Source organism: Bombus pyrosoma, linkage group LG15 (assembly GCF_014825855.1).
Source record: "Bombus pyrosoma isolate SC7728 linkage group LG15, ASM1482585v1, whole genome shotgun sequence".
Taxonomy (NCBI): Eukaryota; Metazoa; Arthropoda; class Insecta; order Hymenoptera; family Apidae; genus Bombus; species Bombus pyrosoma.
This window is the reverse complement of record NC_057784.1, coordinates 7,025,246-7,051,508: the sequence shown is the minus strand read 5'-3', so window position 1 is coordinate 7,051,508 and position 26,263 is coordinate 7,025,246. Positions and strand designations below refer to the sequence as shown.

The 26,263-nt window shown below is 38.9% G+C and overlaps 2 protein-coding genes and 1 long non-coding RNA gene across 6 annotated transcripts in view; 2 read left to right on the top strand and 1 right to left on the bottom strand.

The window, feature by feature from the left end:
- The window catches only part of LOC122575637 (PH and SEC7 domain-containing protein), an 84,226-nt gene that overhangs the window by 8,653 nt on the left and 49,310 nt on the right, over window positions 1–26,263 (top strand). The window lies entirely within an intron of this gene.
- LOC122575642 lies at window positions 207–24,466 on the top strand. Its single transcript, XR_006319491.1, has 3 exons — window positions 207–234; window positions 23,820–24,028; window positions 24,117–24,466. It is a non-coding gene; the product is annotated as an uncharacterized LOC122575642 (long non-coding RNA).
- On the bottom strand, window positions 13,716–17,483 carry LOC122575641 (probable tubulin polyglutamylase TTLL9). The gene has a single exon (XM_043744917.1). The coding sequence runs from the start codon at window positions 17,038–17,040 to the stop codon at window positions 16,594–16,596; it is 447 nt and encodes a 148-aa protein (XP_043600852.1). The 5' UTR covers window positions 17,041–17,483; the 3' UTR covers window positions 13,716–16,593.

Sequence of the window (26,263 nt, the reverse complement as noted above, 5' to 3'; positions counted from 1 at the left end):
CTTCTTACTTACGACTTGTGATTATTGCGGCGTATTACGATCTTCCACGTGGCTCGTTACTGTACAGGTGAATATAGTGCGTATAACGTTTGGTTTCACGTCATTTCAAAATATACATCGAGCTCGTGTTCTATCGAGTCGATAAAGACGAAGCTGGGAATTTTCGATGCTAGAAGAACTGGTGTTTTATTCGATAAATCTGCCATTCGACGTCGACGAAAACTACTTGACTCGGTAAAACGTTTTTTCTATTGTCTTTTATAAAAGTCGTTTATTGGAAAAAATTGTATATTCTCATGTTGACTCGTTCCTCGAGATTTCAGTCAGATGTAAAGGAATCAAGAGTTCGATGGGATTACCTTTTCAAACAATTTGATAATATTTTTTAAAATTGTGTAATTTTATATTACATTTTCCTTCGTCGTATTTACGCTTGTTTATATAATTTCGTTGGTGGATGTACAGTATGCGAGACATATTTTTAGTAGGACTAATTGCTCTCGTTGCTAGTTGAGATTGATTTGTTAAAACAAAGTCTTATCTAACAGTCGTCAGTAACGATAATCAGAGCAATCAGAGTGGTGAAATAGTTCACTTTGGTTAACAACGTATGTTAACCCCCTGCACCTTTAGCTTCAGCATGGATTAACTCGTGAATCACTACTTAAGAATTAATAATTAACAATAATTATATTACTCTAAAAGTATATCGGAATATAGGAGTGAAGTCGTAGAACATGATCAAAAAACGCAAATTATAGCGGTATTCGTTTGATGTTGCGATTACCTCGGAAAGCTCTAGCCAAATGACGATAAATTTTTCATTGAAAACACGCTCTTAGATACAATACAAGCAGGTGTATCTTTCACACAAGCAATTTTCAAAATTTCAATTTTCAAAGTTGACGTACAGAGAAACTTTATTTCTGCGTGTCAAGATAATCAGGATCACAGTGAAACAATACGAGAACTCTTTTCACGTCGTAACATCCATTTTCCACTTATTCATAAACAATATTGAAAAGAGCATTCGTATAGTATCCATCCCCAGTCAAAAACAAACAAAAGAGAAAAAGCGAGGAATGGGAAGAAAAAAGAATCGGCTAGCCTTTACTATCCGAATAATTGAAATTCCAAAGAATAACTTCATATTTCATATACGCGTGGCAATATTCGCAGGAACCCAGAAACACACTTTCACGAGAGAAATGGATTCTGGATTGTTTCCTGTGTTAGGAAAAAATGCGATTCCAGCGAACGTTTCCAAGGGCGTTCCTCGCGCGCTCGCTCTCGATCGCGCGTGCATGCACGCGCGAGAATGCTAGGATTCGCCCGGTGCGTTTTAATTGGTTCTCGTAAGTTGCGTTTCACTGGCACGGATAGTCGACGTGCCACGCGCTCGTTTCTTCTTTTCTCCTCCCCGTCTCGTTAGCTTTTCCCTCTTCGTGACCAAGTTCTCTCTACCGCCACCGTTTCCCGATTCCGTGCTTCCACTCTCGTGTGTCCGCTTTACGAAAAAAACAGGTCAACGACCCGACGCCACACGAGTATTGTTGCTTCGCGACGCCGCGAAACGGACCGCCAACAAGAACGATTTCGAAATCGTTGCCGCTGCGACGATAATCGTACGATGATTTTAAGGGATGATTTCGGAAGATACGGGTTAGAAACTCTGATATATTTGCAGTCTACGTTTCAGAGTTGGTAATATTTTCATTTAGTTAGAACTGAAAGATGCTTGAGCGTCCTAGAAGCTAAACTGATTGACTTTACTTCTTACAAGTATATTAATTGCGTTATCTATATGCCTGATTGATAACCAATTCTCAAGAAGCAAATAGATTATATGTTAGATATATAGGCATTTCTATCAGTTCGTTTGTATAAGAAGATAGCATAAATGGAATATAAATAGTACTATTGAATTTATATTGTTGTATGATTTACTGGAAAGCCCAACTCTTTATGTAGTAAGAATAACAGGCTTAACGGTGAAGCGAGAGACAGCAAAGTATTATGGCCCATTTTGCGTGCAGTTACTTGCTTAACGATCTAGGGGTGAGTTCAAACCAGTTCACACAGTATTTTAAAGTCAAGACGTCAGAAAGTAATGGCGTGTTTATAAGCAATGAGCAATCAATCACTATCTCGTACGGTAGTGATAAAATTAATTAACCACAGAAATTTGCTAGATCAATTGTTTGGAACGTGTACTTAATGATGACTTTTAAGTTATATTTCTGAGATAACATTATTCAATATCGTCATTAAGTAGACAGTAATGTAACAACTGTCATTACATTATTTTATATAATAATACGATTTAAACAGCTTCATAACAGTATTACCACTCGAGTCAAGTTTCTAACCTATACGACAAGGAAGAAGCTCGTATCTCGAAATTCGAAATGTCTCTAGCACCTGCTTCCGTTCTATATAGTGAAACTTCTCCTATATACTCTAATTCTGTCTACGTTCCGTTTGAGAAATAGATAAATTCGAAGTAGCGTTTCGGCCATTTCAATAAATTATCTTTGGAAAGAAACGTCTCGTAGGAAGCAGTAAAGGGAACTGTCGGAAGCTATCGTCGCGAATTGTACGGTCTCGATGCGCGTCTTCAACCTGCGCCTGCACTGTCTCTAAACTGTTTTTTTGCCCCGGAGGCACGGCACGAATCTCGAGAAGCGGCTCGGCGAGAGCGGGAGAAAGGGGAAATAGGAATTTATGCGGCAGACAGAGAGGAAACAAAACATAGAACGTTCTGTTTCTTACGGCTGTCTTTCCATTCCACCGTGGCCCGCTTGGCACGAGACCGAAGTGAATAGCGAGCACACGACATCTGAAAAACGCAACAGGATGCAACGCTCTGCATTGTGAGTATTTGTGAGATGTGGCGAACGGCACAAGGAGCCGATATACACTTCTTTTTTCTACTTTTTTCTCTCTCTCGAGGTGAAGTATCACTGGCGTAAATATCGTCTTATCTGGGCCGCACGCCGGCGGTAAAACAAAAGCCATTCGAGATATCGCGAACGAGATTCGATAGCGCGCCACCGTACATGGAATTATCGCCGCGGCGCTTTTCAACGATACTAGCGCCACCATGATCTCCCTTTTCGCCGCGAAAACCGTTAATCCCGAGGTCCTTAACCTGTTCTCTAGAAACTGCTCTTTTTAGGGGAAACGTTTGTAATCTAGGGGAATATATCGCGGTGGGAGTTAATTGTGCGCCGAATGCGGTTCGATGGGACTATTCTTCCTCCCGAGATTAGTGTTTCGCGGGTTGCCGAAAAATTTATGGCCCCGAGATTAAGGATCGTGAAAGGATTTCTTGATATGTATGTACAGTTGAATCGAGGCGAGGAAATTGGAACTTGGATTTGTGACTTCCGCGTTCGAGCGAAGGTTTGAGTAGTGTTTGTAACTTGTTTGTTATCTTCTGCTATTTGGAGTACGAACGAAGGGTGAGAGAAAAGCAGGAGATGTCTATTTTTAGTACTTTCATATTATTGTATAATGTATTTCGTTGGTAAGGATGGAAACTAAGAAATTGTCAAACCATAAAAAGAGGGTTACAAAGTGAAAATATGTAGATACGTAAGAAAGATACCGTTAAAGATGTGTTCTTGTTAAAAATAGTGATTTTTATCCTCTATTGGAATAATATAAGATACATGCTTATTGTTCCTATTGTATTACTATGTCTGATCAGTACATGTTTGCATTACGGTCTCAGCGGTAATAATAAAGCTTCATGCATAGTAAATGAGTCAAGAGTAAAGCGTCTGAATGTTAATAAACTGGTTGCATATTCTTTGTTTTGATAATAATAGAAATGAACATTTCCTGTTTTATTCCAGTATTGTATAATATTCAACTCGACAAGGAATTAAAATAGTATCTATAAAGAATTATTTATTTCGTCCTATTAGTATTATTAATGACATTCGTGGAATGTTACCATATGTTTTATCGAAGCATAATAAATTTTATTACCATGTTCATAAAATTGCATAAAGATTACCGACTTTAATACAAATGCAGCATTTCGATAGGTCAAATCGATCGCTATCTGGCGCGGGAAGTGGATCCAGATTTACGAGCAAATAACCTCCGTTTCGCAATTATCGTAATTATCGGAAAAACATTTTCGAACGATGTTATCCACTTTTATGCACATGGATGAGGATAAAGTATGCCGCCTCTTCCTTATTAAGCCTTAACTGCTGAAATAGGGCCTCGATACACTTTTTGCTCCCCTAGCATCATCTCTCACGTTATTTATGCTCATTTAAATTCGTAATTAAGTCAGAAACTCTCAATGGACTGAAATAAAGGCAATTTGCATTTCATAATACGTATTTAACATTGAAATAAAAATTACTTTTATTTTTCAATTATTGTGGATAAAATTTTGAATATGTTAAATGTAGTTAAGTGGATTAATTAGTAATTTATTGAACACGTTAAAAATTATAAATACGTAGTATAATACGTTATGTTATATATTAAATTGTAGATGACATGGTCTTGAGAACACGAATACATACATTATATATCCGGCTAGGTGTAAGTGTTAATTTTGTCGAGGGCTTATATTTTCTTGGGACAACACCATGAACGAGCTCGTCGCGGAAATGGGCGCGGCGATCCTACAGGTATCTACATAAATTATACAAGTTCAGGGCCGTATTTTTCGCTAAGCATCTAGGGCGCTGTAGTTAGGTTTTCTAGGGGAAGAAGATAGAAAAGTTGGATAGCAAAGTGCAGTTTCATATTAAACGATCCCTAATGTACGGTAAATGTACTTTCCTGCAAATAAATTTTCTTAAATATTCTTATATACGAAAGATGAGGTTGCTTTTTCTAAAAGTAGAATCATATAATCTTTAACGCAAATCGTTGAAATAATTCTGCTATTTACGAGACTACTATACTAAATTTTGACGTAATACAGATTTCATTCATTAAATTCTCAAGTTTATCGTTTCAATCATATATTTCAGTGTCTTGATCGCTCTTATTTTATCCATAAAGGAAAATATAAATAAGATACTGAATGATAACAATTACGTAGTAAAGGGAATGATGTAATAAATTTAGAAATGATGACAGGTCTAGGAAGATCGAGATACGCCACTGATATCATCTGAATGATCGTGTGTTTGCTGACACGAATGAACGAATACGTATTACACAAACATATAGGTAAACGATATATCTAATAAGTATGTTTGCAATGTTTCGTGGTATGTGTATAGTATACAATGATGGAGAATATTACTTCGAGGATAATAGCTTTGACTTAAGAGGATCTTGTTCTTCTCGAACAGACGTCAAGAAAACGTGACGGACTGACTTTCGATTCTAACAATCGCAATTAAACGACGAATATTTAATAATTATACATCATAATTTACGATATAAGAGGGAATTAAATCATAACGAGAACGATAGAATTTGATATTAAATGAATACCTATAGTGGTATCTAAAATGTGTGACGACGAATAATAGATTAGTATGGAAGAAATTAACGTTTATCATTTCATATGGAATTTAACTGAAAATAACTCGTACGCGAAATACGGGAATTTCATAAGCAGACATCAGAATTTATGTCGGACAATGTGAACATATTATGTTCATTTATTTATTCATAGTAAATTGGGCAAATCCTTGCACGTAACTAAGGTGGAATAACGATAAATATCATACGAACTGTTTGATATAAATACAATTACAGCCGGATATATTCTCGTCATGGAATAATAAGATACTGACAATAACGAATTTAGCAACGAAATTAGATTTAGAATTAGAAGATAGCTTAATTTCAGCTAATTAACGAGTGATGTAAACAGAAAATGTTCCGCTTCTTTAATATTTACTTAGAGACAGTAAAGCCAATGATCATTTTTATTGCGCACACAAATTTTTCCTATCGATTGTCAAGTCAAATTCGTCATTACTTGTTTGTTGGAAAATTTCTCACCAACTATTCTAAAAATATCTTCACGAAGATGATTCGCTGGCAACCGGATAGAGAATTCTCGAACGCAGTGACAAAGGCGTGTATTTCAGAAGAAATAGGGAAAAAGCGACCGAGTCTCGAGCACATAGAGAGAGCATAACAGGCAGGAAAAAGGACGATAAGCCGATCGTTTTCCGGGCGGCGCCAACTGATTCTGAAAAATCGTTCTAGTCGACGCTCACGCTCCGATACTCCTCGAACTCGGTTTCGAAACGAAAGAAGAGGCTTTCCCTCGTATGGCAATAGAGGAAAAACGATTGACCTGGCATGCACATAAATTCGAATCTCCAAACCTTCTTTTCGCGTTATCTCGATGACTGCTCTACGAGGTTGAATCGATTCCAATTTGGGTCGGGATATAACGCCGTTTGCCTACTTCGCGACAAGCTCGTTTGCTCCGGAAAAATCATTTCGCAGAGAGAAACACGGAAAAAGAAAGAACATTTCTGTTTATACGCCGGTGTGTCGTCTCCAGCGTGAATATTGTTAAAGCAGTGGTGGAATTGTTGGCCGAGCATTATTCTGTCTGAGATTCGTGTTCGTTTCGATGCATGTTTCGTTCTGCAGATTATTTTGCGGAATTTAATAAATAACACGAGTTTATGCATATTGCAATTAAAGCTGTTGATCGTAATCAATTTTTAATTAGGAAAGGTTAGAGGTTCGAGGTTGGTCGAACGATTAAAAATTCATTCTATGCATAAATTTGTTTTCTTTGTACATTCGTTTAATATTGCACTTGTGTTTTTTTAATTAAATGTTACTTGAAACGGAAATTTACCTGTTTAACGTTCGTCGATTAAAAAGCGAGATTTTCCAGTTCCAAAGCATCCCTATTTCGTCGGCTTTAAAACCGTAATACCGAAATAGACATTTGGATTTAGACAGAACGTGTCCCAAGCGTTTTTCAGACCTACTTTCTCCCAACCAAAGCGTTCACAGAATAATCTCGCTTTCAGGTAGCAACTTACCCGTCTCGAAAAATGTCCTCTTGCTACTTTATTTTACCTACTCTTCGAATCTCTCTATGAAAATTTCAGGAAAGTCACACGCGCGTCCGAAACATTTTTCAAATCTATCATCCGTTTGAAAAGCTGGGAGAAATGGGAAAGTTGTCGATTTATCTGCTTTTCGAGAGAAATTCAGAGCCACCGTTGAATTATTCCATGCACTTCGAGACAAACCCTAAAAGGATTTTAGAAAAGCCCCGCGGTTGCAAGCTCTTCACGCTTACTTACACTTTGATGCAACGGGGCTGTCGCTTTATTTTCTTATCCAAAGTGGAGCATCGATTCCGGCCATCGAAGCCGATTTATACTTATATCCGCAGAAGGGCTGGCAAGATGAAGGGTGCTTTGTCACCTGGTGCTGACGGACATACGACGATAAACGTCTCCTTGGCGTCGTCTAACGTCTTAAAAACCTCGAGCCTTCTCGATACTTATCTGGTAGAATCGACTGTTCCGCAGAGCGTAGCTAACTCCTAATTCCCTTTGGTTCCCTCTGTCTGATGCTTTGTTCGTGGTTTCCTCGAATTGCAGAACTCCTCTTTGTCTCTTTGCTGCTGCAATTGGATTTTTACGAAGCACAAGAATCTTATAGAGAGAGAGAGAGAGAAGAAGGATATTAAATTTGGATCACGGTGAACGATTGCTTGGATGGAAATTTGATCCAGTGAAAATATGAAAAGCGTCGGTTTTTATACCGTTGAAAGAACTATAGAAATTATTTAGAGAGCATTGGTTGATTGAAATTCACGCGCGAAGATTCATGAATCATTCTTCGTAAATCATCCTTCTCTTATAGAGTATAAAATATGGAATACAATCAAGTGGCCTATATATAATTCAAACAGTACCAAATACGACCCGACTGAAACTGTCAACGTGATCCAATTACGCCCCAGTGAAACCTCAACGCTTTAATCATTTCTCTCGATTATGAAACTACCTACACGTTCAACCAAAATTTGTCAACGACACGATCTATAGCATCTCTAACACTCCACTGTCGTCAACTCTACCAATCACGTCCGATCACCTGCGAACAATGCGAGACATCCAGCACTTCGACAAAACCTAATTTCCCTGATCCGCTGGCAAACACTCGACGAAACGCGTTAACTCTGCCGATGACAAATAGTCCGCTCGATTTGCAGCTCGGTCGGTCGAACGTGATAATGAGAAAAGGTATTAATTAAGGATCGCCGGTTGGCGTGCTGCTCTTTATCGAAGCAAGGGGGCATCGTTAACGTTCCGTTGCGGTTTAACGAACGACGTTGAAGAGCTGGCTGACTGGAGCAGGCGAGCTCGGATAGAAAGACAGAAAAAAGAGAGGAGAAAGAGAAGATGCTGAAGCGTTATGTTGCGTTAACGTAACGCTGTCGGGAAATGGGTTAAGGACGTTAAGGCCAACCCTCGTCGCCAACCGGTGCAAAGAGTGGGAGCAGATGGAAGAGGGTATACCCTGTGGCGATGCTCTAGCAAAGAGGACTCGGCGGACCGAGCTTTACTCTGCAATCTATCCAATCCGTGGTTAGGCTGTTTTTACGAACCGAAAATTCGCAATCGGCTCACGTTCCTGGTATCGAGAGGATCGTGGCTGCACTTGCTGAAATAACGTTCGATTTGGTGGTCGCTGACAGGAACGAAATTTTGGAGAGTGCGGGGAGACACGAAGTGGTGAAACTAAGAACAAAATCTTATCTTTTATCTTGCTTTTGGTAATTTACGCGTGCGGAGGATAAAGGTGTTTGAAAAAAAGCTTGCCAGATGCGGACGTTGGACACTTTTTACGTCGGATTTACTTGCTAAATGCGTAGATAGATTTGCATACTTTACCTTATACGTTTAATTATCCGACTAATGCCAGTGACGCAGCTGGCACGTTTTTGCGACGTAAGAGTTTAGAAAAACGAACAAAATATATAGCGAGCAATGAAGACACGTGTTACGATCAATTAGATATGCGTGTTAAAACATGCATTATTATTCAAGGTAATTCGTATAGAAAAGAAACGCAACTGCTAAAGGAGGGTAGTTTTTTATTTTAGATAATTTTTAACAAATTCTAGAGAATATCGACAACTATCGCAAAGGCTCTTTTGCCTTCTCGAGCGAAAGATGCTATTCTTGAAAGCTGCAGAGCTTCTAATATGATTATTTTCGTGATATTTTAAGCACGACGCCGAATAACAGAATAATTGAATATTACACGACGCTGTAGAATCTCACATCTGCCAAACGAGTGACAATTTCGTTAAATGCTTGCGGAATACGGAACATGGAAACTTAATCGCGTATGCAGTTGCTCAATTATTTCGAACAGTTGAACATGAATGATACATGAATTCATATTACCAAGAACACCTGTGTCTCTTGATACAGGATTGCTTAACAAACGTGCGAAACGAAAATTTCACTTCAACGATCTGTTCCAGAAATATTTTTCTTCGATCGAATTCGAACGTTTTATACAAGAAATGATTATAGTACATTCATATACATACATAAGAATGGCCACTGGTTACGTATGAACAGGTCGAGTTAACAACCTGATTAAAAAATGCCAAGTGACCTACCTGTTATACCGATCCCGAGTGAAAGTACTTGTACCAATTGCCTCGGTATCAATTACGTCAATCGCTTTAGCGTAGCTGCATTTTCATTTCAGGAGCACGTATCTTTCTTATCGTGAAACGTTGTACGAGGAAAATTATCCGATCGACTTTTTTCTTTTTAATTAAAAATGAGATACATTTTAGAATATTAGCGAACAAAATTGCCGTAGTTGCGTAGCGAAATGTAGTTAATGTAATTAATTCAGCTGCGCTGCTTGCACGATAAAAGTTTCCGCAATTGTCCAATTTTCAAATGGATTTTATTAAATTTTATCGTATTGGGTGTAATCTTCGAGCGACCGATTGTTAAATTCTGTAAAGTCGACTACGAAATCAGCTTAAACGGGGAACTAAGATCGCACGGCAAAATTCCCCTTTCTTTAATTAGAATTCAGAACATTAAAATGGAAAAAGTAGAAAAATAACGAACATTCGACAGATCGAAAATAATTCCCACGGTTTTGTACCAAATTTCGTTAAGCAGCTCGAAAGAGATATTGGAAATTACTCGAGTACCGTCTATAAATTGCATTCGCAGAAAGAGCGCGTTTCACTTTTCGCCGGTCCAATTCTAACTGTAACTTGGCTGATCTAATCTTTTTTCTGCATCTTTTGATAAAACTTTTACAATTATGCAATTAGATAAGCGAATCCATTAAACGGCGGATCGTTTAAGTGGCTCTGAAATTACTGCAGAAGTGCAATACGCGCGCGTTGCTGAATTTAGAAAAGAGATAAGAAGAAATGGTTAAAGGTGGTAGTAAATGGTCGCATTACATAAAACTGCTGATACACAAATGGCTGGCTGATCGGACACCTGGCAGCACGAAGGTTAAATATAAAATTAGCTGTATCTGGTTCGCATTTTCAACGCAAACATAGCCACACTTGTCTCGGTAAATTATAGTTAGGTGGAAATCAACGCGACGGCTGTAATGTAGATTATTTATCGCTCTGGGTAAACACAGAATCGGCGCGAAATGACCATGTCGATCTCGCGTAAAAGTCAGCTTGTTAGGGGTATGCAAGGACACGTAGCTATACTGGGATATGTATACAGAGTGTCGAAAAAGTAACGGGGGCTTGTCTTTGCTTTGTAATATTAAGTCATATTCGTGACAGAGTTTGTTGATTCATCTGCAAATAAAAAGACGAATTTCAAAAGATCTCAATTCACAGATCGGACAATTCATACTCGAGGAATTACATTGGAAACGAAGCTTTAAATTTAACTTTATCTTTGAGAGGGTTTCTGCGATAAGGAGACAATACCGCTCTCCAGTGATTTAAGCGAAAGAAATAGAAAGCAGAAGATAAATACTTCTCCGAAAAGTGATATAAAGTCATCGTCAGCTGATACTTGTGGCAATAAACTTTTTATACTTTCGGATATCTTCGTCGATCTGAGCCGAACATTTCCCAACGTGGAAGTTTCGAACGAATGGAAACTGCGACATCCGACAAATCAATGGGAAAACGTTTAATTCTCGTGTCGAAAAATGGCTTCCTTTAAAAATAACGTCACTCGTTGTCCTCGGTAGCGTGTGAAAATGAATCCTCGCGGATGGATGGATCGAACGCGTTCATCCGCGTTTCCAATAACGTGGAGCTGACGTCGCGGCGATTCTAAGAATTTCCGATACTTCGATCCCCCTGATCTTGTTATCGATGTATATCGGACGAGGATTTCCTGTTCGAAGGATTCGACAAAACGCGTGGTTAAAGTGCAGAGGAGAAATTGGATTCGCTATGGGAGATAACGCTCAGTTTTACGTGCTTCTTTTTTTGCTACCGGATGTTTACGACGTTCGTGCATTTTTGTCTTGATTTTCTCACGCATTGTTATCTCTGTTTTTGAATAGGTATATTTTATCTTTATTTCGACTTTTTACAAACGGAGTCGAGAAACTTGTGGGAAAAGAGTTCGTAGAACAAAATAGTAAATTTAATAAATCGCGTTAGAAGCTTTAGTTCTATTTTTTTTTTTCAAATATAAGTTACGTTTGATGCGTGCAAAACTATAGTTGTAGTTGAACTTACAGGAATTTGTTCGTCTTACGTTCATAAAGCAAATAAAAATTTCGCAATAATTCGACTATTTAGCCAGGAAATATAACTCTACCAGAAAATGAATCTATATCTTTGCCATAAACTTATAGATTCTTTTTTTAGAAATATATTTTCCATATATTTTAAATCCTGGCATCTTCTTCGTCGCATTTATACCGATAATTCATTTACCCATTTACAAGGTCTTTTATCATTTCTAAATCAGAAACGACTAAAATTCCAAACAGAGTGAATGTTCGTGAAAATATTTTCGTCAATGAAAGCAAACTTAGCCCAATGGCTTGGGAACGAATGTCGGCACAAAATGCAGGCGAAAATGAAGTAGAAGGGACGTAGGAAAAACACGGGGTAAATTTGGAGCCGGAGAGGAAACGACAATCGCGAAGTAACATTTTAACGAGTTTACTCGCTCTTACTTGAGAGAGAATCAGGATAATACGAGTGCACTCGCGAGGTTACACGACTCTTTCGCTAAATTTAGTCCGTGGCTGAAAGAGAGGAAAAAACGACGATGGGAAAAGGTCTGTCGCGTAAAAGCCGGAGCACGCCGCCACCTCTTTCGGCATTCTTTCGTTCGCTTCTTTCAATGCGAATTTCGCCGAATCTTGCAAACGTCAACCCATTGAAATCTATCGAGGAATTTCGCCAAAAAAACCTTTAACCTTAAATCTTACTAATTACGATTCCCCTAAAGATTTGCATAGAAAGATAACATTTCGATGCTTTTTCTTGTAATATGAATTTTCATACGCTGTTAGTCTCTTGCGTAGAATTACATCGAAATTTTTGAACTGTTTTAAGAGATAAGAAAATAGTGGGTTTTTTTTAAAGATTTATTCATTCACTGGAAGTAATTTCTACGGTTGAAAGGTTCACGGATTAATATGTAAAACAACAGTAATAATACTTTAATTAACATCGATATTTGTATTTGTTTGCTGATTATAATGCATATTTATTCTATTTACTAATCGAGTAATCAATTTTTTAACGTCGTAATACTTTCATCGCAAACGAATGGAATATCCTAATTGTCTGCAATTTATATAGAACTGGAAAATACACGGTTAAAACAAACACATTTTACGAGGTGCGTCAATTTGTCGCGACGTAGCCGGGGTTCATTTACTCTGGCGCTCTGCTCCGAAAATATTACGTCGGCCAAGTTTTAAATCAATAAAGTAGTGCGGATAAAATAACAGAATTGTACGAGCGAGCAGAATGTTGCATCGGATGACCTCATTCATCCGTGCTTTCATCCTAGTGATATTAATTCGTACACTTTGCTTATTATTTTCTAAAATTTCGTCGTATAATAGTAGTCTAATGTAACTATAACCTGAATAATATAATAAAAGAATAATATGAATTAGTAAAATAGTGTGCGGTCTAATAACCAAGCAGTTGATACGATTTATATATCAAAAATATCTTTATTTATCTTTTTTCCTTGCTTATATAGAGACAGACAAGGAAATAAATCTATCAGAAATCATTTAAAAACTATCAGAATAGAAAAACAGTGCTCGCGAATTTTACGCCAGGTAACATCTTTAATTAAGAAAAATGTTTCTTCTGTTAAGTCAAGGTAGTATACAATTGAAGCTGCTCATCGCAGATGCATGATTAATTCTGGTCATAAATGCCAGCTAATTCTTGAGTTACACAGAGCTTAGTAATATCTAATTCTTGCACAGTCAACAAAGTAGTGAATTGTATAATTCTTATCTCCTTGGAGTCTTAACTATGTGCCTACACTGCAAGAACGTATTGTTGTCTGAAAGGATTCTTTTATTTGCGTAATGAATTTCTATAAAGTATTTATAATTCTAGTAGATATTTGGTAGGTTACACGAACAAAGTATGAAAGTTCGCTTTAAATTTTCAAGTATTTACATAAACCCTTTCGAACCCTTAAATTTCCGATTTCCTAAATTCGCAAATTTTTAAATATGCAAATTTCATATTTCCGGACTTTCAAATTCCTAAACTTTTTAGTTCTCAAGCTTTTAAAGTTCCCGGCTTTCTACGTCTCTAGGTTTTTAGATACGCAAATATCGCATTTCCAAACTTCCAAGCTCTTAATTATCCAAATTGCAAATTATCGAATTATCCAACTTTCGAACCTTCAAACTCTTAAATTCTGAAACCTTAACATTTCTTATTCGTTCGAACGTTCGAATTCCCAGAATTTCTAGATTTCGCTTCGCATTATTCGTTCAATAACGTTACATTTACGTGACATTCGCGCGTTTCACTGTTTCGTTCCTAATAACATAAAATTCCGATTAAATGCGTGTGTTCCGCGCGAATATCAACGCGTAAAACGTGTGGCAAATCGTCGACCCGTGCGTCACGTGACTCGAACGATAATCAAAAAGGCAATAAGTCACCGTCCGATATACGAGTTCCAAATGACGCAACCGAGGATGCAACATTTTCGGCTGAATCCCATGTATAATAGTCAGTCATCGAGCACGATCATATCCGTCATATCTACGGCATATCGAGGTTTCGTTTTTTATTCTCCGATTCAATTTCATCGTAGCTACGTTGGCAACAACGACCACCGGGTATGTGGCTGGCTGAAACTAACGAGCGCGAATATGCCCGCCGCATAAGTGTATACATATTCATGGAAACTTTGTACACGCGTGCACCGGCATGTACACGCTCGCGTGTAAGCCATAATCCAAACGTCTGCAATTCGTTCCACTTCCGTGAACCCAATTTTTCCGATGTGTGACGTAAAAGTTTCGTGAAAATCGAGTCGTCAGCTAGATGGTTTCTACGGGTGGATAAAAGTGTAAGCTTGGCGATCTTGCGACGTAAGATGGGAAATTCTGGTAATTTTTATTCCTGTTCCTGACTAGACAAGATGTCTTGTTACTTTAGAATACGATGAAAAATTGTAATAAAACAGTAGCTTCGTTTTTCGATCGCCGTAGCTTCTATTGCAGCGCAACGTGGATTTTCATAAAGTTTGATAACGTTTATATCTTTATTTGATACGAAATTACATATTTTTTTGTGTCCATGAACGGCAGAGAAGCTTGATTCGATAATAAAGCAAGAACGAAATATTAATACGCTATAGGAATGTAACGAATAACAATATTCTGGTATTACAATACGAGTATCGTGAGTGACCATGGGATGTGCTTTTTTCGTAATTGATCGATACATAATCGAAATTTTTAAAGCGCTAGTCACATCTGACGTACATAGTTATGAGTTTACGAGTGGAAGATTAAGGTAGCGATGTGTAGCATCACGAGTGGTAGCCTTTTCTCTTCATGGGAAAAGAAGTTAGCAAGAGATTAATCAACCCTTTGATTATTATTGACGTCTGTAGGCGCTTGATAATAACACTTATCGTGTATTATGAATCACACTGCTTGTTATGCTTACCATGTATTAAGAAAATATTTAGTGGCAAGTATTGTGTATTCACGTTATTGTCTTTTGAGTGTATTGTATAAAAGAGTAAGAGAAAAGAAAGAATTTATCAATTCGTCGGAAGATTTACGCACAGTAAAGCTGCATGCTTCATGTTCGTAATATTAAAACATATAATTTTATACTTCACTGGACACTCGCCAAAGGGACTCGCATAATTTTTCCCACTTAGGATTTGGACATTCCAAAATCCTAAAAATTTTGTAAAGTCTTTTTTAGAAGCTGAGTGCGTAAAATTTCGAATTTGTTGGAAATACCAGTCTAATCTAAGATTTCTCGAAAGATTCAAAAGCGTCGAAGATGAAATTTAGAATGTTGCTCCGAATACCAAGAAGCTCGAACCGTTTAAATCCGAAGAAGTAATTACGGACGAAGCAAGCCAAATGTAGAACAGACTTTTATTACGCGCGAACGCTATTAATAGGTATTAAAATGTGTTATTAACAGGAGCACGAATAGTCGTAATACGTCGGTTCTTCAAATGAGATTCGCAGCACTGTGCTAAAACTCTTCTCAGGGTGGAAGAAGTAACTCGAATGAAAGTATTGACCTCGATAAACTTGCACAAGGTGCAGTTATGAATTGCGTGAATTACCGCTGTCATTTGCTATTAAGCTAACAAAGCAGCGAAGTTTCTGTCTGTATCGTAGCTGACAATGCTAAACAAGAATTATTGCTGCTTGCTGCTCCTCTACGAAACTTTGCCAGAATCTTCGCATACGAATTTTTTTACGTATTTTTTTTCAAATATGTATATCCTGGAGAAATTTACATTGAAATCGGTATTAATTTGCACTGCCCTACTTGCTGCAATGTAAACCCTCGTTAAAGCATGAGGTTTATCTTTAAAACATAACTTCCTACGGAGCGTTTCGCTGAATTTTAACAAATTGCGAATACAAACGTCTTGTGTCATAAAACGATGAAAATGAAAGATGAAGATGAGCGTAGCCTAAATACATTTCTTTCCTAGAAAATGATATACATATGCAAGAGAACACATCTAGAGGAACAATGGTGCAGGTGTTCTTTCACGATAGCAGCGATTCATCCAATATTTTAATGTTTGCAAGTTATATAATTTATATTTAAAAATCCATTATCGGAGGCAAAATTTAACATTCGAAACGACTATTAAAACTAACCAACTATTAAAAACGTCGTCTTAGCCATCAACGCGTCTAACGTGCTCTGTACTGTTCCACTCCTTCGTAACAAAATTTAGGGCTTGAACAAACTTCGTTACAACCAAAATGTTAAACCCTAAATTTTGTTTCTATTTTTCCGCTGGAAAACTCGTGGATATATAAGCTACGTATAACATTTCAATACTTTTTCGATACTGTGTTATAACAAAGAGTAGATATTGAGAGATCCCTCGGACAAGACGTTGAGAATCTCCAATTCGTTCATCATCGACGCATCCCGACACGATCGTTCTGCACCTTGTTCCTTTTCTCTTCCAAACACTGTTTGAGTTGGCGCAGTTGTTCGACTCTATCATTCCGTGCTCCAAGGAAAATATTCAGTTTCTTAAGATCGGTCGGTGGCTCGCCGCAAACAGATGGATTGGGACAGTAAGTCCACACCGGACCATCGTTCCACAGTAGATCGAAACCACCGATTCTGGTCTCTCTGCCGGTGAAACGGCCCTCGAAGTCGAGCACGTTGAGCGTGTCGTCGAGGAGATCGAACTTGAGCCGATAATCCTCGCTGTCCGTGCCGGTCAGCGCTGGCGAGGCGTTCACCTCGAGCAACCACGGCGTCAGATCCTCGTCGAGAAGTATATCGTAACCGTACAGCTCGAACGAGTTCTTTCCCTGCATGATCACCGACTGCACCGCCAGCAAGCTGGCCATTATCACGCCTGTGGGATCGATAAATGGTTTTATGGGGAGAGGCTAATAAATCGAGAAGCGGAACGCTGTTTTCGGACATTGTAGGCGAGATATTGGTATTGGGCCAGCTTTCGTGTTTTTTTTTTTTTTTTATTACTCTGCTTGGGGAGCTGGAGGTTGGGGAATATCGATGAGCGGAAGATTGGACGAGAGCGGAGAGATCCGTTTTGAGCGGTTTTCTTTATGGCGTTTTTGGTTAGACTTGCACTTCTGATAGCATTTGATATATCGTTATAGGAATAATAATGCTTTTATCAGTAATGCAAAGCTTGAAGCTACGAGGAAAGAAAGGAAGCAGAAGGGGAGAGTTTGGCCACAAACTGCTAATGGACTCGTCAGTAAACCAATCTTTCTTTTTGCGTGGAGCAAGTCTTTACGAACATTGCGCGCCACTCTGTAAGCCATTCTAGGGGGAGGGTTTGGCGTAGCGTTGAATTTATACTAGCTAAAACTTTCACGCTGGTCTACCTCGATCCAATAGGAGGAGTTCCGCAGACTCCAAAGCTATTGGACTCCATTACGGTGTTGCCCCGTTAGTAAACTTAGACATTGAGAGAATAGAAAGGAAAAAACCGAATATTGTACGTCCATAGGAAAAATGTACAAGTGCTCGTAAGAGTCATCCTCTTTTAGATTCCTCCGGCTCGTTGCGTCGCCACGGTAATACCGTTTCTAATAATTTAATAATCGGTGTGGATGTTCGAACTAACCGGCAATTCGTTGGAACAGAGCTTCCACCGCAGCCACCCCGTGTCTCGCGGTCAAATACTCCCTAACCTTCATCAACGCCCATTTACACCCTCTTTTCAATTCCCCCTTCTTATCGTCATCATCGTGTATCTTCAGCTGTATCGCCATATTTGTGAGGTGCACCCTGCTGTCGTCTATGTTCTCTAGATCGAACAGCTCGCCCGACAGCCGTGCGAAACCCTCTCTAGCCAGCCAAACTTTCAGAGGGCAAAATGAGGTTACCAGGGTATAGATACGTAGATCGAATTTTCTGCCTGAAATCATCGGGACGTTTACAAATACACGGAGGGATGATCGTCTAACTCTCTGGCTGGTATCCACAGCCGTCTTAAGACCATCGAAGAAAGTGCTTTTGAACGGTTCGACATTCAAGCCTCCTCCTTTCGGCGACGCTAGCGAACAAAGGTTCACGGAAAGGTTTCAGCTGCTGGCTGTCCGCGCCATCCCCTTTTCGAATGTACCGAGGTGTTCTCCCCGACAAGAGCTATTCTTCGCTGGCGATAAGCGGCTGAATGCCGAGGAGTATCGTTCTGGAGAACCAACCTGCCAGGAGGTAAGGATTCTCCACGTATTTCTGCACAATGAAAGTCTCCACCGGTGGTATTTCCACTTGCTGGCCGAATTCTTTGCTACGCCACTCCGATAGGTCCTTCAGCTTCCTGAACAGGAAGATACCTGTTAATTTAAACGTTACGGCTTTATAGATTTGCTTCACTCGCTATATCGGTCGTGAATTTACCTGCTGCACTGATTATGAATAGACTGCGAATATTTATGCAAACTTATATTATTATAAAAATATAACTAAAGGAATTGAGATTTTGTTTCATCTATTGAACGTTGCAATAGATAGGTACTCTATTTTGGATATTGTACATATTCTTACGTACCAGGCGCGTTTTGTACATCTTTGGAAGCTTAGATCTCCCAAAAATGCACGGATATCCACCGTTTAATTGTGAATTTATCCGTAACTATTTCGTTCGGAATGTCCAATAATGCGAGAGTGGAATTTGCTGCATATTTGGTTAGGAACAATTTGTTATTGGATAGGTCGAAGTCGTGATCGTGAATTTATCTGTGATTCTTTTATTCTTGATGTCGATTCGTTTCATTGCAATTTGCTGGATTATTGGGGCTTTTAGTTAGAAGCATTGCATAGGGTGGATTTTGTAGAGTTTATGTTGGCAATGTTTCTTTTTAATCTCTTGAAGTTTAAGTTTGAATCGACTCCTTTTAATAAGCTGGCGTCACGCGGGTACTATAGGATAATTACTGAATTGCTGATTTTTATACGTTTATGGGACACTTAGACGTTCCAAAAATGCATAGAACGCACATAATAAGCACAAGTATCTGTGATACCTAAACGTACAAGAAGTATCTCTTTAATTTCTTCAGTCGTTCAGTTGCATAAATATAAAATAAAAATCCGCAGTCTATTCATAGCAACATACCTTTGCCCTGCGATCTTCCTGCAGGTTTCACGATCCACGTGGAACCAGGTTGCTTGTGATACTCCTCCGCGAATAGCCTATAATCGTTTGGTAGTTCGAACGTCAGCGGCATACCATCGCAAAGTTCAGCTTCGTCTATCTTATTCGACTTGAGTAACAATTTCTTGTATCGTTTCAAGTTTCTGTATAAGTAATTCTTCCGTGTCAATTCGTAATGATTCCGGAAGTGCGGGATCTTTTGATAAGAAGCGAGCTTCAGGTCCAAAGCTTGGCGAACGTCGTTGATCTCGCACCACCAAAGGTGCCAGTTCTGATCGTTTGGCTCTATTACCTTGAAAAGAGTTAAAGGATTCGCGTGGGAGGCTCACTTGTCGACGTATTAGTGTCAGGAAGTACAATTTATTCGTGGATATGATTACGCGAATTGTGTCGAATAATAAACTGCTTCCTGCTTCTGGGAGCTGTAACGCGAATACCTTTTTCGTATTTTGTCCTCTTGCGTAACTTCGATTTCGTTAATCGCAAACGTTTCGCTTTGTTCTGTAATTAGTCGAACATATACACGTGTGATTTATCCGCATCGCGCGAATTATTAATTTGATCGGTCGATTATTTTGAGCCCGTGTTACATCGCTAATTTGGTTTGTAAATTCGTATTCGGTTAAATTGTTCATTTGGTTGATGAAGTTTGGATTTATCGATGACAGAATACAGCGATTCCGAAAGCGTTTACACTTACCATTTAGTTCAACATTATCGCGATTGAACTGTCTCCATTCGTAACTTTGTTCAAGAGAAAAAGGAAACGTTGTAATTACGTAAAATCTCTCTTCATTTGCATATTTAAGAATTAATAATTCTACGACGAACAAACAAAGTTTAAAATATACGTGTACATAACGTGGAAGATTAAAAACTCTCTCGGTAAGTTTTTGAGAAAATTTCGATATAGTCGCGTTGCCTTTTAGTTGGAAAATTTCTAAAAGAAACTCCGCAAACTTTGCAGAATTATAAATAATTTAATCGAAAAATTGATATTTACATATTTTCGTTCTAGTTCGTCATCTTAAGCTTTCCCTTGCTAAAAAGAAACTTTTAATTACTTTTCACCAACATTTCAACTACTAAAAGCGAACTTAGCAGACCTTTTAAAAGAAACAAGCTCCGAGTTTACTCGCTAAGGACTTCCAACAATTCCAACCCCATAATACGGTTAAACCACAGCTAAATCCGTTTTCCCATACCACAAGTTTCGCGTTCGCAATCTGCGAAGGGTGACACGCGATCATTCTGCCGAACAATGAGGATTTTCGCATAATCGTCGCTCTTCAATGTTTTGTCGTTTCTTTTCCTTTTTTTTCTAAAGTCGTTTCATTTAAGCGGCGAAAAGCCCTTAAGGGGATATACACGGTCGTGATTCGTTCCCACCCTCGGCTCGTTAAGGTCGTCACGCCAACACAGGACATTCCATTACCTGCGTCCATCCTCTGGCCAGCATCACCCTAACCTGCGTCGAAGGGAAGTCGCAGCGGAACCTGATGACCTTGTCGTCCTCGTTCTGCCTCCTTCTCGCGGTCGAATTCCTTTTTTCTCGTGGTGATGCGTTCTCTTCGCTCTCGTGGCTTGGTCTTGCGTTCTTGGACATTTCGTGGTCATGGATTGGTCAAGGAATTTTGTTTGTCAGATAGAAATATACAAATATATACTTATATTATTATTTATATCGCATGGCAGATTGCGCGCGCGGTTAGTTGGATTTGAGATTTTATAATTCCGACGGAAATCGTTTTAGTTATATTGGTTAGGGTGAATGGACCTAACCCGTTGCGTAATTTCATTGGAACAAGTTCAGGCCATTGAGTAATACGAAGGCTTTGAATTTAGTGGATTAACGTCGTTTATAATCTTTGAATTGCTTCGCCCAAATCTGTGAAGGGGTCGAAAGATTTTGGACAAATTGTGATATAGAACTGAAACGAGGAATTATATTTATTAATTCCATACTGTTCTCGTCTTTGGTAAAATGTTTAATAGTAGAAGAACGTTATAAAGAAACACGTGTATATGAAATACGTGTTCCGGAAAATGAAAGATGCGCGTTCTGAATATATAATTTTACGTACGCCTCGATACCTGTAGAGATAAATATTAAGAAACTCTAATTCAGGTATATTCAAATGTAGGTGAATTAATATATTCATATTTTAATTTCTACACATTGTACTATAATTTTAATAAATTTTACATACTCGTCTGTCCTCTGCGAAATTAATATTTGCAATATATATCTCGTAACTCCTGTATATCCTTTCAGATTTATTTTAAATCATACAAGAAGTATCGTTACGTTTTTAACGAAATATGAAAATGTTTTCCTCTCAGTACTGAGCGTTCAAATATTTTCGTGCATAGAGACACTGCGCATAGTTAGTAACAGGTTGAAATGAACCTGCGACTGCGAACCACGCGCATTAAATCACCCCTCGGTAGGGAATTAAAACTACCCCTGTATAAGCAGCGGAAAATGTAACATATCGCTTTTTTCCCCTGCGATTTCTTTATGGTAAGAGGCTATGACATAATGCGATATAATCACGATGCTTTGGAAATGAATCCGGAAATTGGCCGCTCGTGACACCGGCGGCAGCCTTGTGTTATACACGAGAATAGAAAAGAAGCTTACGACCGTTTCATGCGGTTTCATCCTCGCTCTGTCGTCTCACTCTGTCGTTGTGCTACAATGTTGCTGGCGATATTAGCACGAAGAGAGGAAGGAGGCTAGATAGATGGTGTCCGAAATTTCGTGAGCCGTTTTCCGGTATACCTAACGAGAACACGCTTCGGTCCCAAGCAAATAACAGCCTACGTGCCCCGAATGGGGATGCAGGTGGGTGATGGATGATGTATACTCGATGAGGCCAGTGTTTCCCTCGCTTTCCTACCAGCGCAACGTTTCCGAACTGGGTTCAATCAGGGCTGCTGTTCCAGCCATTAACTATCCTGTACTTTCCATGGAATTGTGCAAGATAGGAAAATTGCAACATACGATTGTGATATATGAAAATAAATTTTATTATAAATATTTATATGTATATTTTAGGGACTATGGGATTGAAAGTTTATGTGCGTTACGGTTTTATCAGGGTGGTCGTTTTATGGTTTAACGTTCCTCCTAATTTGCGTTGGACATTATATGCGATATAGGAAGATTAGGTTTATCGTAGTTGGACTGCGGATTTTTATACATTTATGAAAAATTGTACAAAACACGCGTGGAATCCACATAATAGGCGAGAATACAAAATTGAAAATTGCGTTAACGAGGGAATCCGAGCTGAAATTATGGCAAAATATGGCAGAATCGACGAATTTGATAATACGATTCTTCTCGAATTTGATATCGCGTCTTCGCTCGGATTTAACATTTCGTTAAAACATTTACTTTTCTCCTTAGGTATCAAACGCGCTAATCCGCTTGAAAGTTGAATATATGTACATACTGTAACGTGAATATTTTAAGCACGGCGCAATGCTTTCACGATAAACTCGAAACCACGTACACTTCTTCCCAAGTAGTAAAATATTTAACCTATCATTTTTCCATTCCATACCATATCTTCTCCTTTTTCTTTCTTTTCTTCTGAGATCTTCGATCGCAAAGGTAAAGCCGATATGACGGCAAAAAGTTGGCATCGAAATACTATACGCGTTTCTTAAATATTTTATCAAGATTTTTAATCGTCAGTTACGTATATCGACACACTAAATGACGAACAAATTATTCCACTTTACGATGATAAAAATTACTTGTTAATCTTCCGCCAAGAAATTAACCCCTTGGTACTCTTAGGTGAAACGATATTCCTTTTTATTTTTAATATGACACGATTTTCTTCAAAAGGATTTAACGCAGACCTGAGTCCTTGGAACCTCGTTAATTCGCGCTGTTCCATAAGATTCATATTCTGCAACTCGTTTCAAAAGATTCTATCGTATTACGAATGACAATATTTCCATTAGAAACGTCAAGTTCGTGTTTAAATGTCCACTATCTTTGCGCTTATAAAAGACCTGTACAACATATGCAAATTTCCATAGTAAAAAATTTTCTCACGTCTACGCTCGCGCACAAAACACATTCAATCCTTTTCAGATAACTCGTGCACACCGCAGACGCAGGAATGTTAAACATGAGAACCATACATCCCCAAATTTGTCCATTTCTTTAGCTCGTAGCTCTTCGGAACGCATCCTATGTATATTCGCACGAGGAACTAGTTTCTTGCTCGTGAATAAATTGCGTCTCGTGTATCCGACATTAGCAATCGCTTGTTCAACCGTCAGTGAGGAAAGAAAGAAAAGGATGGTCAGTTGTACCGTGTTTCCTGGTGGCACGGCTGCTGAAGTTTTGTCGTATCGTTCGTAACGGTAGTGCACGTGCGACGAGCCGGATGCACGTTGCCGCAGCTTGCATACACGATGCACAGAAACGGTAATCGACATATTGCCTGGGTACATGGTGGTATTTTTCAGTTGTTTCAGACGCCGAGATGCTCTTCTCGCGCCTGCCGCCTCGAGACACGGTCATCGAGCCGCTTCAGTAACTCGTATTGAAGTGAATTTTTATGTAAATACTATTGCATAATTTATAACGAAGTTTGAAAATATTCTGTAGCTGGAAATATCCTATATTCCTGGCGTACAAGAATATTCATGGGCTCTTTGAATACGCGCTAGTATTTGTAAGTCATTCTGTATATATAAGACACTTATACTGTATTATACTTGTTATAGTATTACGTTGTATAAATTGTATATTATTTTCGTTAGAAATTAATCGAAGAACCTGGAAGCTGCGTTACAATGTTTGATTTACTGCGCTGCTCGCTGAGTTGCTTGTATCAACATCGCTCGTATCGAAATAAAAAAGAGATAGAAAAATACAATTGCACCGATAGCGGTAGTGAAACTGGTATTATTTTCCTACTAAAAATCCTCAGCGTCCTTCAGCTCCGCTATTTTCCTCTCATACCATTTGTTACGTCCGATGACTCTTTATGTAACCGAGAACCATCCCTCGGTCGAGGCGGCCACTAGCTGTGCAATTAGAATTAGTCGGACCTCAATAATCCTAAGGAACTGTAATAAAACTAAGTATTTCGATTTTACCGTTAAGGCCGTTAAGTGGTATAAAACACCCTCGAGTTCCTTATGGTTATTGCTCCATGAGGTAAAAAGTGGGAAAACGTAGATTTTCCCATTTTTATAGGGATTTCTACCCGCAAGCGACCAGTGCTGGGACGACTACCAAGAGCTTTCTCTTTTTCTCCACGACAGCATCGTCACCGAACTTCACCGATTCATCGACTACAGATCAGTCAACATCTCTGCACTGGGTTTACATCTTTGACTCAGTCAACTTCTCTGCACTGGTTTATCAACCTTAGATCAGTCATCTAGTTAACTCATATCTATACACACCGAGCGTAACCATCTTGTCTACAAGTTGTTGAAATAAAGTGTAAATTACAACCTGTTATCTCAATGTTAGAATTAATTCAACCACCTCTGTTATCCTAAAGGCAATATGGGATCGATCATTTCGTGGCGTCGATTGTATAATCGCACCGGGAATTTACGACTGCCGCTGACGCGCTTCTTTGCGATCGCGTCTCTCCGCGAACGGTCGAACATCATTCTCTCTCTTTTCTTATCTTTCTCTCTCCTTTATCTGCAACGATAAAAATGAACAAAAGTCTACTATCTTCAAAAAACGAACATGCAATATTGAATAAAAACAATCTTGTAGCACACAGATTTTTATAACAGACGCGTCTCTCGCGAGATCAAAGGAACGATCTTCCAAAAGACCAAACAAACGAACGAGAATCCCACGAATGCCAGCATCAAACGAGAAGAGTATCGCATCAAACTCTCCATCCTTTGAATCAAATTTGACCAAACTAATCCCCGCTGCAGGAGCAATGTTACAAAACTCTGTATCCGTCGTGGAAATCCAATTTGGCATCGGAAATGCGAACGACGCCAAGCGAAATGCAATGGGAACGTGCGTTTCAGTTCGACGAGCGGCACGACCACACGCGATAATTGATACCGATTGCAGCCACGTGACACATTTGTCGGAGGGTTTGGCCGAGCGCACGCGAAGCGATCGACGCGTGATCCATGATCCATCGCCATCGAACGCACCCTCGAACGCGTCGCAACGGACGATCGTCACGCTACGTAAAGCCACGTGGCTGGAAAATAATAGCTATTTATACGACGCTGTTATCGGCCGGCGTATGCTTCCGCTTGACGCCTGCCGCGTTGATGACGCCTCTCGTTTATGATCGTTTGCCTTTCTTCCGTTTTGGATCTCGATGTTTACCAGCGTCTCTCTTTTATTCCGCCATAAGCTGCACGATACACTTTTTCCATATCTTCCATTGCAAGGCAGTTTGCGTAATCTTGGCGATTTACGAACATGCGTGACGAGTAATTTATCGTGCGTTAATAAGGAGAAAGGCTTAGAGAAAAATAAGCCTTGGGTCGTGTGTTTCTCTGTATCTTCCTTGCGTGTCTTTCAATCGTGCCTTTCCATTTTAACAAAGTTAGAAGCTTCGTAGATTTGAGAATAGTAATTACGACGGTATATGAAGCGTTGTACAGTTCTATGGAATTTGAACTAATTTCTAGTATCTGAGAGAAATATTTATAAAAGAATTCCTAATAATTTGTTCGAACAATATTAAGTACTGAGAGATACGAACACTATGACGACTGTGGCTAGTTTCCAGTGCTACTCTCACTTTCATTAATTAACGAAATACGTTGTTTGAAAGTAAAGGGCCAAGTGTGATAAATAATTAAGGAATTATATGATTATATAAATAAACACGTATGTAAATCGCGCGTTAATAGTTACACATATGGCGTTAGTGTCGCGTCATCAACCGTCATAGCGTTAGTAGTCA

What these genes read in the sequence shown, in the direction of transcription:
- LOC122575641 (XM_043744917.1), bottom strand. Translation starts at nt 17,040, where the DNA reads ATGGCCAGCTTGCTGGCGGTGCAGTCGGTGATCATGCAGGGAAAGAAC.